Source organism: Larus michahellis, chromosome 4, assembly GCF_964199755.1.
Source record: "Larus michahellis chromosome 4, bLarMic1.1, whole genome shotgun sequence".
Taxonomy (NCBI): domain Eukaryota; kingdom Metazoa; phylum Chordata; class Aves; order Charadriiformes; family Laridae; genus Larus; species Larus michahellis.
In genome coordinates, this window is record NC_133899.1 from 65,421,535 (window position 1) to 65,436,626 (window position 15,092).

The window sequence follows — 15,092 nt, forward strand, 5'->3', positions numbered from 1 at the left end:
ACATGGGTTTTTTCTTTTTTCTTTTTACAATGCTCCCTCATTTGAAATCCAGCATCATCAGTGAATAATTTTGTCAAGTTTTGCTGGTCCTGGTTCTGAGGATGAGCAGTACAGCAGTGGTAACAATCAGGAGGATATGAATGCAAGAGCTCACCAAGACCACGTTTTAGAAAGCAGCTACTAGACTCCCTAAGGCTTTAATAGGTGTTTATTTCAAGATAAGTGATTGAGTATCCTCTTAAACATCAGAAACATCCTAGGGCTCAGTAAACTTAGTAATACTAGAATGGAGTACATACCATCTATCCAAATGCTGTCTTTGTGATTTGGTGCATGGGTTTAGGTGCATTAAATGTATTTGGGGGGAAAAAAAAAAAAAAAAAAAAACAAAAAAAAACAAACAAAGGAAAGATGAGTTTCTTTGACTATTTTTGGTGAATGAGATCTTTCAGAGGAGATTGTAGAGAAAGGAGGAAGCATCTTAGAGGCAGAGGTTCATGTGGTTTGTCCTATTCATGAATTACTAAGAGACACGTAAGGATTGGTGCCTAGTAAAGATAGGCGTTTAATTTCATAAACAAGATATTATGTTAAAATAGTGGATGATTAAAATGTATGTTTGGTTATCATTATTACATTTACATTAAACAACCCATGTTGAAAGATATAGAGATGTTTTGCACTTTTCTTGAAGCTGTTTTGTTTTCAGATTCATAAGATTGCTAAGCATCTGTCCCATATGGAAGGCCTTAGTTGCGTGCCAAAATGCAAGAAAAATAATATTAAAAAAGGAAGGGATAACTCGTATTCTGAATAATTTAATCTTTCACTGCAATTAGATTAATTCAACAGGTGTTAGTAATTGTGAAACCTGTGTTATAAAGCGATATTTGCCAAAAGTTCAGAGCAATAGATCATTTTCAGCTTCCTGACTTTACCATTGCCTCAGGTTGCTGGGCGTGTGTTTTTCTATTTAATGTGACTAGCTGCAAGCCAGTGGACTTAATCTAAGGACCACAGTTTGGGAATCACTGCCACAGTCAATAATTTTTTACGGCTGAAATATTTAAACACAAACTAAAACATTTTATGTAAGAAAGTATACACATATACCTCTTTTTAACCCGGTAAAAAGGGGAAATATAAACATGACTCTACTGATACTGAATTTTAACTTAATATGAGGATAATCTTAAAAAACAGTTACGCTTGTACTTCTCCTCAGGTTCTTATAAGCAGGTGACTCCAGTCTGAACGGTAGGAACAACTTTAAGGAGATTGCGTATGATATATTTTTTGAGCCAAGAGTTATACCAGTAGTGTGGTGCATATCTGCTTTCATCTCCGAAGGTAAAGCCTTCATCTGGCTTTACTTTTATTGTGTGTAGAACAGCATACTCCGAGCTGAATGCTGTTCTGTATTTGTCATCTGGTGTATTTTTCCTAAGCGAGGTGTAAAGAAGACCTTTAAGTACTAGCAATTGCTCAGTTTACTCTTTGTACTAATGCAGCACTTTGGATCCCTTTCTGTGAGCCAAGTTCCCCTTGCACTGGACACTGAACAGATGGGTTGCTGGTCAGGATGGGCTCTGTTGTGACTAGTACAGAGGGATCCCATCCTTAGTTGTTTTGTGGCCACTATGATACATGCTATTAATATGAGCAAAGAGTTATTAGCAATACAAAAACTAGATTAAAAGATGCAAACACAAACTGAAAGGAAATCGTATTGAAGAGATAAATCTTAGTAATATAGGGGTTGTAGTATTCACTACTGCTCCTGGTCTCTGCTCCATAGACTAGATAGCATTTTGATACATAAAACGAGGAAACAAAAGCTAACATCACTGCTTTATTTTTGTTGGCCTCAATCCTGTTAGTCTGAAAACCAGAGCAAGTCACTGAGAGCACTTAGACACGCATCTCCACTGGGCTTCTGGTTTGCAGAAGGTCTTGTCAGAAGCTAAAATCTAGCTTTGCTCTTTACTGTCAAAGTGGGAGTGGGTCTGACCAAGCACAAAAGCATAACTGCCTGTTGCCGAGGAAATTTGTGATCAGAAAAGGAGGCAGCTAATATAGTTAATACCTCTGTGGTTAAGTGAATATGTAAAGCCTGCTGTGTCCTTTTTTTCTTTGGACTTGGCCCCTAATGCTAGTGTAATACATGGTTTTCACTTCGAGCATTGATTTCTTTAATTTTTCATTTAAACTACAGACTTATAACACTCTTTTGTGATTCATGTGCAGAGAGCAAAAAGAACAGCTACAGAAGCTGAAAGAGTTTAAACCTGACATTTCCACACAGGACTCTCCTAGATCACAGAACACAAGCACAAGGCCGGGTGCCTTTCAGGTAAATTCATCTTGTGTTAACTTAATAACATGCTGATAGCAATTTCTATTAACATGTATGTCAGATCAGTTCTGCACTCTGATGGTCAAACTTGTCTGTGGAATCCTTCCCCAGCAGCCGTTATAACCTCATCAATCTTCTGTTGAGGCAAAGCAACTTCATAGTTTCTTTAGATTTTCCAAAGCCTTTCTTATGCATTCAGTCCACTGCGTCTTCTGAGCGTGACCCATTGGAGACAGTAGTGCATGAGGTTCAACAACCTAGACTGCTGTGGGATAATGTGCAAGAAACAGTGAGCTCTTCCAAAACAGGGCCGTAAGTCCCATGAGAAGACCCTCTTGTTCGCTGCCTAACTAGGTACTGATACTGTCTTTAATTCTGATCTTGCTCTGCTTTTTCTACTTTAAGAGCTCTCTTCTCTCTTGAAGAGGTTAAAGGGAGAAATTTGAGGATTGGTCCATCAGAAACTGAGATATTTCAACACAGAGTGGGCATTAGCTTTCTGTTTGCTGTCTTTATTAGGAATTCTCATTACCTTCTGGAATATCAGAAAGTTCATGGAAGCTCACATTTGTGTAGTTCCATGACTTCATCTCCCATTGTGATGCAAGTTATTACTCTGCTTCTTAATCTCCTTGTTGGTTCTGGGAACTCGGCTCAGCTACTTATATCCGGTGAGAAGCCAACTGAACTTCTGCAGCCGTGTTAACTCAGGTTTATAATTCCTAGAACAAATAAACAATTTTGTTAAATGTATGTTGGAGGAGATACCTGAGCTGATGCAGTCTTTATTCTTCATCACATCTTGACCCCAAAGTTACTGGTACCATTAAATTTAGTTGTACTGACCTCTGTGTCTGACATTTAGCCAGACCAAGCTTTGTTTGTCCCTCCCTCCAGAGAATTGTGAAGTAGTGAACGAAGCACTGCACATCATCTTTTTGCTTCGTTGACCACTTCCCTGTTTACAGTGCTGATAAAGTAAAATAATGGAACAGATTTGCTACCAAGAACTGCAGATAGGTTGATGCCTTTAGCAAGTGACTTTTCTCAACTTTGATATTTTGTATCTCAGACTACTTCACCGGTCTGCCCAGAGGTATTCAATCAACTGTTGTCTTTCTTGGGATTCTTACTTTCAGACTTCTGCTGTAGCTTTGAACTGTTATTAAAAAGTTCAGCTTTGCATCTACAGCCATTCTGCAAGTTTTGTTGCATGTTGCTAATAAGGCTGCCTGTAACTTGGCATCTGCTGTGATGCTGAAAAGACTCTTGTGACACAGCATATGGGGTTCCGTGGGGATGTTTGGTTTATGAAGGGGTTTTGTTTTGGTTTTCTCCACTGGGCGAGACCTCCCCATTTCTTATGTTGATCTGATGTTGATTTCATTAAGAGGTTTCCAGGTGATTCTGCTCTCTGGGAATCTTTCCAGTGACTTCCAGAAAGAAGCTGACCTTATCAATCCTTTTGTGCCTCACCAAGCTGCCCTATTTTCAGACTTTTTCAGCCTCCTCACAGACAGCAGGAATATTTGCAGACAGCAGGAGTCTTTGAGAATAAAACCGTAGACACTTTTGAATAGGCCTACTGGAGCTTAAAAGTGGTAAGGTTATTTTGAAGGAGAAAATAAATAGTATGTAAGTCTTCACATAGTGAACAAACACCAAATTAATTCAGGCCACAAGTTCTTGAAATATTGTCCTCCTACCTGTAGCACCTTGGTGGAGGTACTAGAAAATGCTTATGATTTGATTACCAATTGCCATTGTGCTTACTGACTTACAGAGGATGAGAGGAGGTTAGTTTACAGATCTACATTAAAAGTGCTTTCTGCATCTAGGTCTCTTCTCAGCTATCTTCAGAGGCACCAGTAGAAGCCCAAGCTATTAAACCTTCTCCTGCTGTTATTATAAAGCCTCCCGTGTTGTTCAGACAGTCCACCCCTGTGACAAGAACAAGTGCCCCACTGACAAGGCCTGCTACACCTATGACAAGGCCACATGCTCCAGTTTCTACTCCAGCTACAACCCCAAGTCATGGTCAGTCTTTAAAACCATCACCTTCTGCTGTGGAACAGGAACGCTGGGATGAAGATTCTTTCCACGGACTCTGGGATACAAATGAGGATAAAGGAGCAAATATGGAGTACGAGTTGTGTAAACAGGAGTCAATGATGCCTCCACCCGTCTCCTCGCCTGTGAAAGTACCTGCCGTTCACACCTCTGTTCCGTCAGCTGTACCAGTGTCCCTTCCTCCAGTTATTCCACCAGTTCCTAAAGCACCTGTAATTCAGCAAACGGTGGATTATGGCCACGGGCGAGGTGGGTATTACAGTGTATTTGTTTGATCTGTAACGGAGAGCTAGTCCTCCTAATTCTTTCTAAAGGAGCATGCCATGCGAAGCATGCCGTAGATGTTCTCCAGTTGACCTGCAGGCTGCATACATTGTGATCTAATGCTAAGCAATGCGGGTTTAAGGAGTCTGTAACCTCTGGCCTTGAGTTTAATGTTTTCTTCAATGCTGTCATAATGAGCTATTTCATGTGAACTGCATGGTGTGTAGCCATGTCTGCATCTAATAAACACTAACTGATGTGATCGCATCAATGTGTTATATTTAGATTGATACTGATACTTTCCCTTAATCCTGTTGTAGCTGAGTGGAAATAACTGTGCTAGAAAGTACTTTGGATTGTTACAGTTCTTAGGTGTGACTTAGTAAATTAAAGCAGAATGTGACTGGTGTTTGCATTATTTATATATTGCTTAATGGATACTGAGGTACCCTCTAGACAGGAGGGAGACGAAGTTCTAGTTCTGAAGGGTGTGCTCCCTGAACAGGCATTTAACACAAAAATCATGAAAGGCTCTGATTTTTAGTATTGAGCTTATCGAAGCTAAAATTCAATACTAGTTTTTTTTTTAATAGAATTAATTTCCCTCATTCTTAGTTTTTAACAGGAGTGAAGTCACTCTGGAAAGAAGTTCTTAAATTGTGCACTGTCATTTAAAGAGTGTTTTTTCTCTCTCTTAAGGTGGCATAACATGAATTGAAGCCATATTGATTCCATTAAGTTGATGTTTTACTAAAAGCTGTTAGAAAAATTGTCACTGTTAAGAATCTAAAGTGAGCATTTCAGTTACTAACTTTGACATTACAGTAGGTCTATGAGTTATTGAAACCTTCAGAGCATTTTAATGTTTATAATCTTCTGACCGTGCATGCTACCTGAACTGATCTGAAAAGGCAGAAGTCCCGTTCTTAAGATAAAGTGGTACACATATTACATGCATACACAAGCCCGCTTCAGGCTTCCAAACCCACAGTGTTGTGTATTTATGTATAGCTCTCTTTGCATTAGCCATTAAAAAAAATATGCTAAGTTATTCCAGTCACTTTTAATGCCATTGACTGATTGCTTTTCATGACAAAGGAAAGGAAATGGAAGAGGGGTATTTTAAGACTTTGATTGTTTTTTGGTTATTTTTAACCAGATATAACTACCAGTAAAGTGGAACAGATTCCATATGGGGAGAGGGTAACCCTGCGTCCAGAACCTCTACCGGAGAGGCAAACATTTCAAAAAGGTAGGGAGCGCTTGGCTAGCTCTCAGACAGTTAGTTATCTCTTAAGAAAAGTTGTAAGGCACTAAAAGCTTATTTTAAACTACATAACTCTTGTTTAAGCGAGAACCAGTTTATTTTCTCCAGAGGCCCATAAGAATAACAGTTTATATTATCAAGAGGAATAATGCAGTCAATGACCTAGCTACTTTAAAAATTCAGTTTTGTAGCTTTAAAGAGCATTTCATGGTATGGTTGTCTGTTACAGTTTGGAAAAGAGATTCAGTGGCTGATTAAGCCCATTCTAGCCCTCACATATGTTTCTATATACTCTTCTTGCACTCTTGTTTGTTGCTTTTCTTTCAAAAATAATAAAAAATTCAGAGTATGTTTTAGTAGTTTGCATTTCCATGGGTTTCTACTTTCAGAGCACCCTGGTCGTTACAACAGAGAAAGAGATCGTGAGCCTTATTTTGAGCGCCAAGGTAATTCCAACACAGATCATCGGGATTTCAAGAGAGAGCGGGAATTGCACAGAGACCGTGGTTCTGTGGATTATGAACGAGAGAGATTTGAAAAAGAGCGGCATCCCCGAGATGATAGGTATGTGTTTTTTGGAACACTATTGAAATCAATACAATTCAGGCTGCACGGGGCATCAGGCTGTCCATTTTGCCTGTGAGGTACATGTTCATTTCTTTCTGGAATCCATAGTAGAAATCCACAAAATACTGTTTTGGCAGGGTTCTTCCTACTACACCTTCAAGGACTCAGTCTTACCGTGACAAGAAAGACCATCCTTCCTCCAGGCGAGGTGGTTTTGAAAGACCACCATATGAACGAAAGACAGATCGTCCAGCATATGATCATGGGCCTTCCATGTTTGGAGGTACAGTTTCTCAATCTTGAAGCCATGCTAGAATATTATGAAAAATATGGACTTGCAGAGTTGAAGATTAATTGGGAGAAGATTAATTGATTTACAGTATTTCTTTGTTCAGTGTATATATAATTAAGGAAAATTTATTTGGGCGGTGTCATGTAGTTTTGTTTCTCAATGGTGATAAGATCAGGAATGCAACAGTTATATACTCTGCTTAAAAATGTTTTTGGTTACAGTAGGTTCAAGATTAGAAATTTTAATTATTTTAGGGACAAATCCATAAATGTATCCTAAAATAATGAAGGTCTGTTTAAATCAGCTCAGCTGGGTATGAACATCTTAATTTTTTTATTTTACTGAACTAAGAAAATTCTTCTGTCCAAACACTGGAATTTGAAGGTGATCGTAGAAATTACCCTGAGGAAAGAATTCCTATTTCTGCTCCATCAATGCCTCGTCAGCCACCACCTGCTCCACGAGTGGAAAGGAAGCCAGAATCTAAAAATGTAGATGATATTTTGAAGCCACCAGGACGGGATAGCAGGCCGGAGAGGGTGCGTATGCATTCTGAAAGCAGCAATCCGTTTCTATGAGGTCTGCATTCAGATAAAATGCTCATCAGTTTAATACGTTGGGAACAAGCCTACATTTGAGGGAGCTCTAGAAATTCCCTTGGTTCCTTTTCAAATGCCTGAAGTGTTGTAGCATAGCTATTAGGAATCCACAGTAGATGTAAACTTCTGGGAATGCTAGTTGAAATTCATGTTAGTAGGTAATGTTAATGTATTTTATATTCTTCTAAGATCTTTGCTTGTGTGTTTGAGGTAACAGAGAAGAGGCTTGGCTTTACACAGAGTCCGAGATTTGGCAATGCCCCATATGAAATAAGAAAGAAAAAGATTCAGGCTATAAAACGTATAGACAAATTTCAGTTAATTTTATCTGAACCAGATCTATAACATCTTATGCCATATGAGCTGCTGGGCTGATTAACATCATATACTCTTATTCTGTGGAACTACTACCATTCCTCACAACCTGGTTTGTAAAATAGGCAGGGGGGCATGGTACTGTCTTGGCTTGATGATACGCAAAAGTGCGAGCCCAGAGCACATAATCTTCTAGAGGAAAATTTTTGCAAATGAGATTCTGTTAGATGTAGTACAGTATCCTTCCTGTTTCCTTACGTGATCTTCGTTTCAGATTGTAATCATCATGAGAGGGTTGCCTGGCAGTGGAAAGACACATGTAGCAAAGCTCATCAGGGTATGTAAACAACTGCTGACTGTATAGTGCCGCATGTCTTTTTCGTGCGCTTCCTCTGCTGTTTTCTTTCTGTTTGTCTGGAATTTCAGCCTGTTGTTATTTCATGTTCCATGTCTTCATGTGGCATCTGAATCCCCTCCACTATTAGCAAGCATTAGGGATACTACTCTTGTTTTGAATATAGAGCAGGGAACTGCTGTTTGCCAAAAGCATTTTGAAGATGCTCTGTAGCAGAATGGAGTTTTTACAGCAAGAGTGTATGTTTTCTTTTTGCTTTCCCCCCAGGATAAGGAAGTAGAATGTGGAGGACCTGCACCAAGAGTGCTCAGCCTGGATGACTATTTTATCACTGAAGTGGAAAAAGAAGAGAGAGACCCAGATACAGGGAAAAAAGTGAAAAAGAAGGTAATTTTAAATCAGTTGCTTATCTTGACAAAGAAACAAGACATTCTGAAACAACACAGTGGAAATCAGAATTTCAGTCTGTGGCTTTGGAAGAGTGCAGAGGTCTGTGGCCTGTTCTTCAAAATAAGTCAATATAACTTAATGGCAGAATGGGCAAATTCTTAAAAGTTGACCTGGAAGATGTTGTTCTCATACCAGTGTACTTTGTGGTCATGACATTCAGCAGTTGAACATTAGCAATTTAATAGGTGTCCTCTTTCTTAAATGCTTTTGTCCTTGATAAAGGTGATGGAGTATGAATATGAAGCTGATATGGAAGAGACCTATCGTACCAGCATGTTTAAAACTTTCAAAAAGACCTTGGATGATGGCTTCTTCCCCTTCATTATCCTTGATGCTATCAATGATAGAGTGCGACATTTTGAACAGTTTTGGAGTGCTGCAAAAACCAAGGGTTTTGAGGTAATGGAGCCTACAAGGCATTTGAACTTGCTAGCACCTGTATGCTGGTATTTCTAAACTTCTGAATGCAGAGTCCCTCCTGCATCCAGGAAAAATGCTCTGGTCTACAGTTACAAATTTACCTTTCTTAGAATGTACAACTGCAGAGTGTATCACCAGGCAGAAAAAGAGCTCTAAAAATTGATTTGCAATATTTAATATTACCTTTCTTTTTCTAGGTGTACTTAGCTGAAATGAGTGCAGATAACCAGACGTGTTCCAAGAGGAATATTCATGGACGCAAGCTAAAGGACATCAGCAGGGTAACTGTATACATCTGGAGTTATAGGATTAATGATAAGTTTCATTGTGCTTTCAGGCCTGCTGTTGCGGGGAAAACCATTGACCTCTTTTAGACTACATAGTTCTTACACTTTTCCTCTAAGAAGAGTTGGTAGTTATTTCGTGGGATTGATTGAAATTGCTTTTCCTAAGTACAGATACATCTTGTTCATGATCAGAAACCAAATTTTCCATTGAATCTGTTACATTTTTAGAGGTGTTTCATTTTTACTTGTTTTTGTATTAGATGTCTGATCACTGGGAGGCAGCACCACGTCACATGATGCGCCTGGACATTCGTTCTCTGTTGCAGGATGCTGCTATCGAAGAGGTGAGAATCTCTGTGCTTGTTAAAATTACAAATTATGTAGATGTGACTATACTGAAAATACAAAGCAGAGATGTGTATGATCACAACAGGGCAGTTATATGTGGTGCTGTAGAAAGTGAGAATTGCTGAGTCAGTCAAGTGTATTCCATTATTTTTACCTATTACCCAAGCATGAAGGTACATGTTACTTTTTATTACATTTTTGGAGACCAGACTTACGCGTCTTTGAGGAAGAGTTGAAGCCATATTGCTCTTTAGCAAGTGCTGAGTACGAATTAAATAGGATCTTTACTCTCTCAGAGGAAACTCAGCACTTTTTTAGGTTACTGGATTAATTGGATCATAATTTGAGGAAGTAGTTTGATAAAATAAATAAGTAAATAAACGAATTTGAATTCCTTTCAATCCCTGCTTTGAGAAATACAGACCTGTTGCAGAAAATTGAGAAATAAAAAATAACATGTAGCAGATGATTACATTTGCTGTAGAAGTATGCTACCTTTTTATTGCATTTGCGGTTTGCCATGCCGTGCATCTTTGGTGTGTCAGCTTTCTGTATTGTTGCATTCTCTAGCAGATGTTTCAGGAGCTCTGGGAATAAATTAGAATGTTAATCATACGGTCATCATGAATGTACCATAGCTGGATGTTGCTGTCACAACGGCTCTTGCCACAGCCATAGAAACTGGTGAACTGCTGAAGTAGGAAGAGTGTTTAGTTTACTCTTTGCAGTTTGTCATGAAGTCAACAGGTTATTTCTGAATCTCTGAATTCTGTGTGTTGGAAAATAGTAATCTTTAAGAGGACAGCAAAAGGCTCAGCTCTCAAGTAGGCTCAGAGAAGGGCAGATTTGGGATTCGCTCTGTGTGCATCAGAGTTTTAGTAATGGTATGAAGAACTGGGCATACTCTGATAGTTTTAGGTATTCCACAGTATAGACATGAATCCCTGTTAGAGATGGGGACCCCAGAAAGTATTCCATTAGATGGACAGGGTTAGATGCATGTCTTAAAGCATCCATTTTCTTTATTATGTTAATCTCGGTGGTTATTATTCTTCACTGTGATATTTAAATATATAAAAGATAAATACTTGATAGAGATATCCTATGCAGAGAGCACCATTCCAGTGATGTGTAAATGGCAAGTTTAAGATCTTTGTCTGATATTTCGAGTTTTGAAATGTGATTGTGTGGGAAGGAGGAGAAGTATCTTACTGTTACAGATACTGGTAGTGCAAAGAATGCATGCAAAGGAAGAGAATAAAGGATTGCTACTTTCACACAGTTTGTCACACTATTGGTAGAAGGGAACCTGCTTCTGAGAGAAGCCAAAATGGAGCCAGTATTCATATGTATTGCATCATCATACTTTCCAAGATGAATCCTTTCTTTCCTCTCTATTTGAACTCGGAATCTTCTACTTACTCTGCTAAAAAGATAATACTTAAAAATCAAATAATGCCTTGTATATCCATGCTTGTGCTTTGGAACAGGTAGAGATGGAGGATTTTGATGCAAATATTGAAGACCAGAAAGAAGAAGTCAAGAAGGATACAGCAGAGGAGGAAGAAAGTGAACTGGTAGGAGACACATCACCCATCTCTAACAAAATGTTTGTTAATGTGTCTGAGGGGGAATCTCACTCTTATAAATGCCAACCTATTGCCATTCTTAGCTGTGCGATCTTAATACACACATTTCTAATTGTTTGTCCTTAAACATTTCTAGGAGAACTTTAATGTCGTATTATTCCTAACTGAATTTTTTTAAGAATCTGAGTATATGCCACGAACAGCATTATCAGTGGAGCATGGCAACATGCCTCTTAGAGACATTTATAAATTGCAGTACACTATAGCGCTGTCTTCCACATTATCTGAGAATTACACTAAGTGGAGGGATGGGAAGAATGGACAAAGATTAATTTAGCTTATTTCCTTTCACATGTCTAAAGAACTCTTTTCACCTGGCACAGTATATGACAACAGTTATGAAAAAGAATGTTTTCTCTGCCAAGGCTCACTGACTTTCTCAGTAGGTATTTCCAGGATGAGGGATTAGGTCTCTTGGATAAATGAAGGTTAGAGAATTGCCTGAGGGCTGGTGTTTTTAGGTATGTATTTAAAAGGCTACAGAAGTCTTCCTAACATAACTTCTTGGTATGTGTTGGAGCTGCAGCTGGACGGTGCTCGATGATTTGAATGTGTCAAACCCTAGTTCCCACAACCAAGCAGTTAAACTCCAATAACCAGGAAGTAACCAAAAATGTCTGAGATGAGCAAAGTCCTTTTTCTTGATGGAAATTTCCTGTTCCTCAGGAGTGGCAGTTTAGAAAGCAGTTGAAATACAGAATAAAAAAAACCTAAAGCTTAGGAAAAGTGGTTTTTAATAAACATCTGTTTTTTGCAACATGACTCATTTATTCTCTTTACTAAATTATTCCTTGGCACAGAGTTTGAGACTTCATGCAGTGTGGTTAGAATATTTCAAAGACGCATCCATGTTTACAAGAATATGGCTGCTAGTCTCATTTCTTGGAAATTAGCTATATCTAGAGGAGAAAGTTGTCTTTAGCTTTTGAGACATCTGTGCATAAATGTGTGTCTGTCTGTCTGTCTGTTTATGGTCTCTGGGGAGTGTCCTAATGTACAGCACATACAACAATAGGCCTTTCCTTTATGAGACAAGGAGAAAGCTTGGTGGTAAAAACAACATAAATTATTAATAACTAAAAGTAATCTACATAAAAGGATGTTTTCTGTTCAGATTCACAAGAGATGAAAAATAGCAAAGAATTATCTGCTGTATGTAATCTCTGCTATTAAGTCACATGGCTAATCTCAAGAGAGAGGTATGTCAGACAGAAAGGTGGAACAGAACACTATATTTGGTATCTGTTGCCTTCTTGAGAGCAGTTGGTAAGGGTTCATCAATTCATTTCGCTGCATTTAATACCGTGGAAAAAGAGAGGTCTGAAGCTCCTGCCATCTGGCAGATGTCCTTGAAATATCCAACTGTATCCAACTGCCTTGTACCAAAGGATGAAGTCTGAATTTTTTTTTATCCTATCTGAGAACTGGGATACTGTACAGATTCAGCACACAATAGGCCATTTCACACCATCAAAGTCACTCTTTTATTGCTATTATCAACTCCCATAGGGTTGTTCGTAGCGTTTAGACAATTCTTGCTTTTCTGTGCTTGATGGTATGAATTACTGATGCAATTAACTTAATGTTCTCACCAGTGTATCACACATCATTTTGTTCAATACAGGCTTCTAGCTGTGGTGTAAACTTTTTGAGCAAATTTTAATGTGCAACTTGGTTTAAAAGTATAAATACACATATATGCATGAAGTTTATTTGTTACAAGGAAATATTGCAGCACAAACTGTCTTAGTTATTATTAATTAACAGACTTGATTAAAAACAATAAGATACAGAGCTCTGATAATCTCAAGTTACTTGATATATGCTTGATAGAAAAAAGGTCTTTCAAGGATTTTGGAAGAGCAATGCTGTATATAATCAAAAGCAGTACAGCTCTCTGGAATAGTACACTCTGATTTAGTAACCCTTAGCATTAACAAATACACGTATATGTTTACCACAGTGGAAGCAACCTATAAATAGAGCAGGAAAGAATTTAGTGTAATAAAACTGGTCTGTGGATTGTTTGTTTTCTTGTTGAAATCTTGTAGAGTAGTTCTTTTCCCTCTCTATTAAAAATCATTCTTAAAATACTGAAATTCTCACAGCAGTTCTATTTCACTACATTGAGCTTTTTATATGATTGCAGAGAAACATAAGTAGGTTTTCTACCAAATCTGAACATGTGAAATGAGTTATAAAGGGTTGCTTAGTAGGAATTTACTTGTCCAAGAATATAAAATGAAAAGATAACAAGAAGGTATCTAAAATAAATACATTTTGCTAGATTTAATATCATTATGCTCACTAACAAGGAATAAACTGGCTAAAGATCATTACATGTAAAACGTATGATGACATTACTTGTAGGGGAAAAGTGTTCTAAAAGAATCGTTTAACTAAGAGGGTTATTTTAAAATGAAAAATAACACTTAACTCTTAGCGACTCAGCAGATACTGTCATTTAAACTGAAAAAAAGAATTTTGTTTAGTTGTGGACTAACCACTCATACAAGAATTTAGTATGTTCTTTCAGAAGGATTAAGTGAAGCTCGTGTGTCGTAAATCTGGGAATATATTCTTAAAAGCTTATGACCACGGTAACTTTTTCGCTTGTATTTGTAAAGCTTTGAGTATTCTTTATGCCTGATAAGTTGTGTTGCAATAACTTTGTCACCTGGGATAATATGAAAGAGTAACTGTGCACACAATGCCATTGCTGTCTGTTAGACTCATTCCGGAGTTCTGTGTTTGCAGAGGGCAGCACTCTTGTAATGATTTGCAAGGGCTGCTAAAAATCACTGAATGGGAAGTGGATGCAGAAGTTCTGAAATACCGAGTAATTTGTTTCCTTCATCTGATAACAAGAGTTGTGCCTTACAAAAAGAAATACCTTAAGCTCCCATTATAATGCTGTTTCCAGTTCAAAAGTGATATGCATGTGTGTCTCTCTCTAATCCTCCGAGCTTCTCTCTGTGTATGATTTAGGGTTACATTCCGAAAAGCAAATGGGAGATGGACACTTCTGAGGCAAAGCTAGGTGGGTATTTATTTTTTCCTGTTTCTTAAAGTTGGTATCTGATGATGTTTGCAAAACCTGAATTTTCATTTTTACTATCCCTCCTTACCAAAGACAAATAAATGTATTGAACTCATACACGTGTCTGAAACTGTGAAAGCCTCTATGCAGAAAAGGAATTTGTCTTCTGCCAGAGGCAAGGGAGTTACGACTTTCTAACCATCGCTGGTTTATATGCTCATTAATTGTTCTTCCATCTGTTCAAGGAAAGTACTTTGTCTTTTAAAATTTTTAAAAAGCAGTATTTCTATTCTTTATTCACCTCTTCCGTGTTATAAAAAGCAAAGAGTCAACTTACATTGCACTGCATTCTTGTTCATATTGCATGCCTTTTTCTCAAGCCTAAACGTCATCAGTAACTTCTTACTTTCTTGGAGACATGCCTAGTGGCGAACTGTATTGAAGACATTTCTTGCTCTCCAAAATTGTTACATGTGTGAGGACAAACTAGTGCCATGCTTTTAAGTTGGTTCTGAATGATTAGGCCTTGGTGTATCTTTTCAACAACTTAAGTATTGAAAAATTGAAGTTCGTTATGCTCTTCAGTTCCAGAAGAGTACTAGAATTCTTCTTAGCAGGAAGCAAAATGAACTTTCCCAGAGCACAAGGGCACCATTTTTGCTGCATCACTTGTTCTGATTAGTGCTGCTGGTTGCGTTAGACATAAGTGTTAATACTAGGATTCGGTCAAAGTCTTTCAGGCTGAAATGCATGCACCATGGCTACGGTGGAAGGTGTACACATGGAAAAGGGCTTCTAGTCATTATGATCGGT

General features: G+C 38.1%; 1 protein-coding gene across 11 annotated transcripts in view; it reads left to right on the plus strand.

The window, feature by feature from the left end:
- YLPM1 (YLP motif containing 1) overlaps positions 1 to 15,092 on the plus strand; it is a 40,542-nt gene that overhangs the window by 18,127 nt on the left and 7,323 nt on the right. For 3 of the 11 annotated variants that reach the window (XM_074585271.1, XM_074585273.1, XM_074585275.1), the window contains 13 exons: positions 2,248 to 2,353; positions 4,195 to 4,675; positions 5,850 to 5,942; positions 6,347 to 6,521; positions 6,662 to 6,807; positions 7,168 to 7,355; positions 8,005 to 8,067; positions 8,353 to 8,472; positions 8,758 to 8,934; positions 9,153 to 9,236; positions 9,503 to 9,586; positions 11,081 to 11,167; positions 14,228 to 14,279. In XM_074585271.1, the coding sequence (XP_074441372.1) occupies positions 2,248 to 2,353; positions 4,195 to 4,675; positions 5,850 to 5,942; positions 6,347 to 6,521; positions 6,662 to 6,807; positions 7,168 to 7,355; positions 8,005 to 8,067; positions 8,353 to 8,472; positions 8,758 to 8,934; positions 9,153 to 9,236; positions 9,503 to 9,586; positions 11,081 to 11,167; positions 14,228 to 14,279 (1,856 nt within the window). The remainder of the gene's footprint in view (positions 1 to 2,247; positions 2,354 to 4,194; positions 4,676 to 5,849; positions 5,943 to 6,346; positions 6,522 to 6,661; positions 6,808 to 7,167; positions 7,356 to 8,004; positions 8,068 to 8,352; positions 8,473 to 8,757; positions 8,935 to 9,152; positions 9,237 to 9,502; positions 9,587 to 11,080; positions 11,168 to 14,227; positions 14,280 to 15,092) is intronic. The other 8 variants (XM_074585276.1, XM_074585278.1, XM_074585272.1 and 5 more) reach the window with 7 other exon arrangements.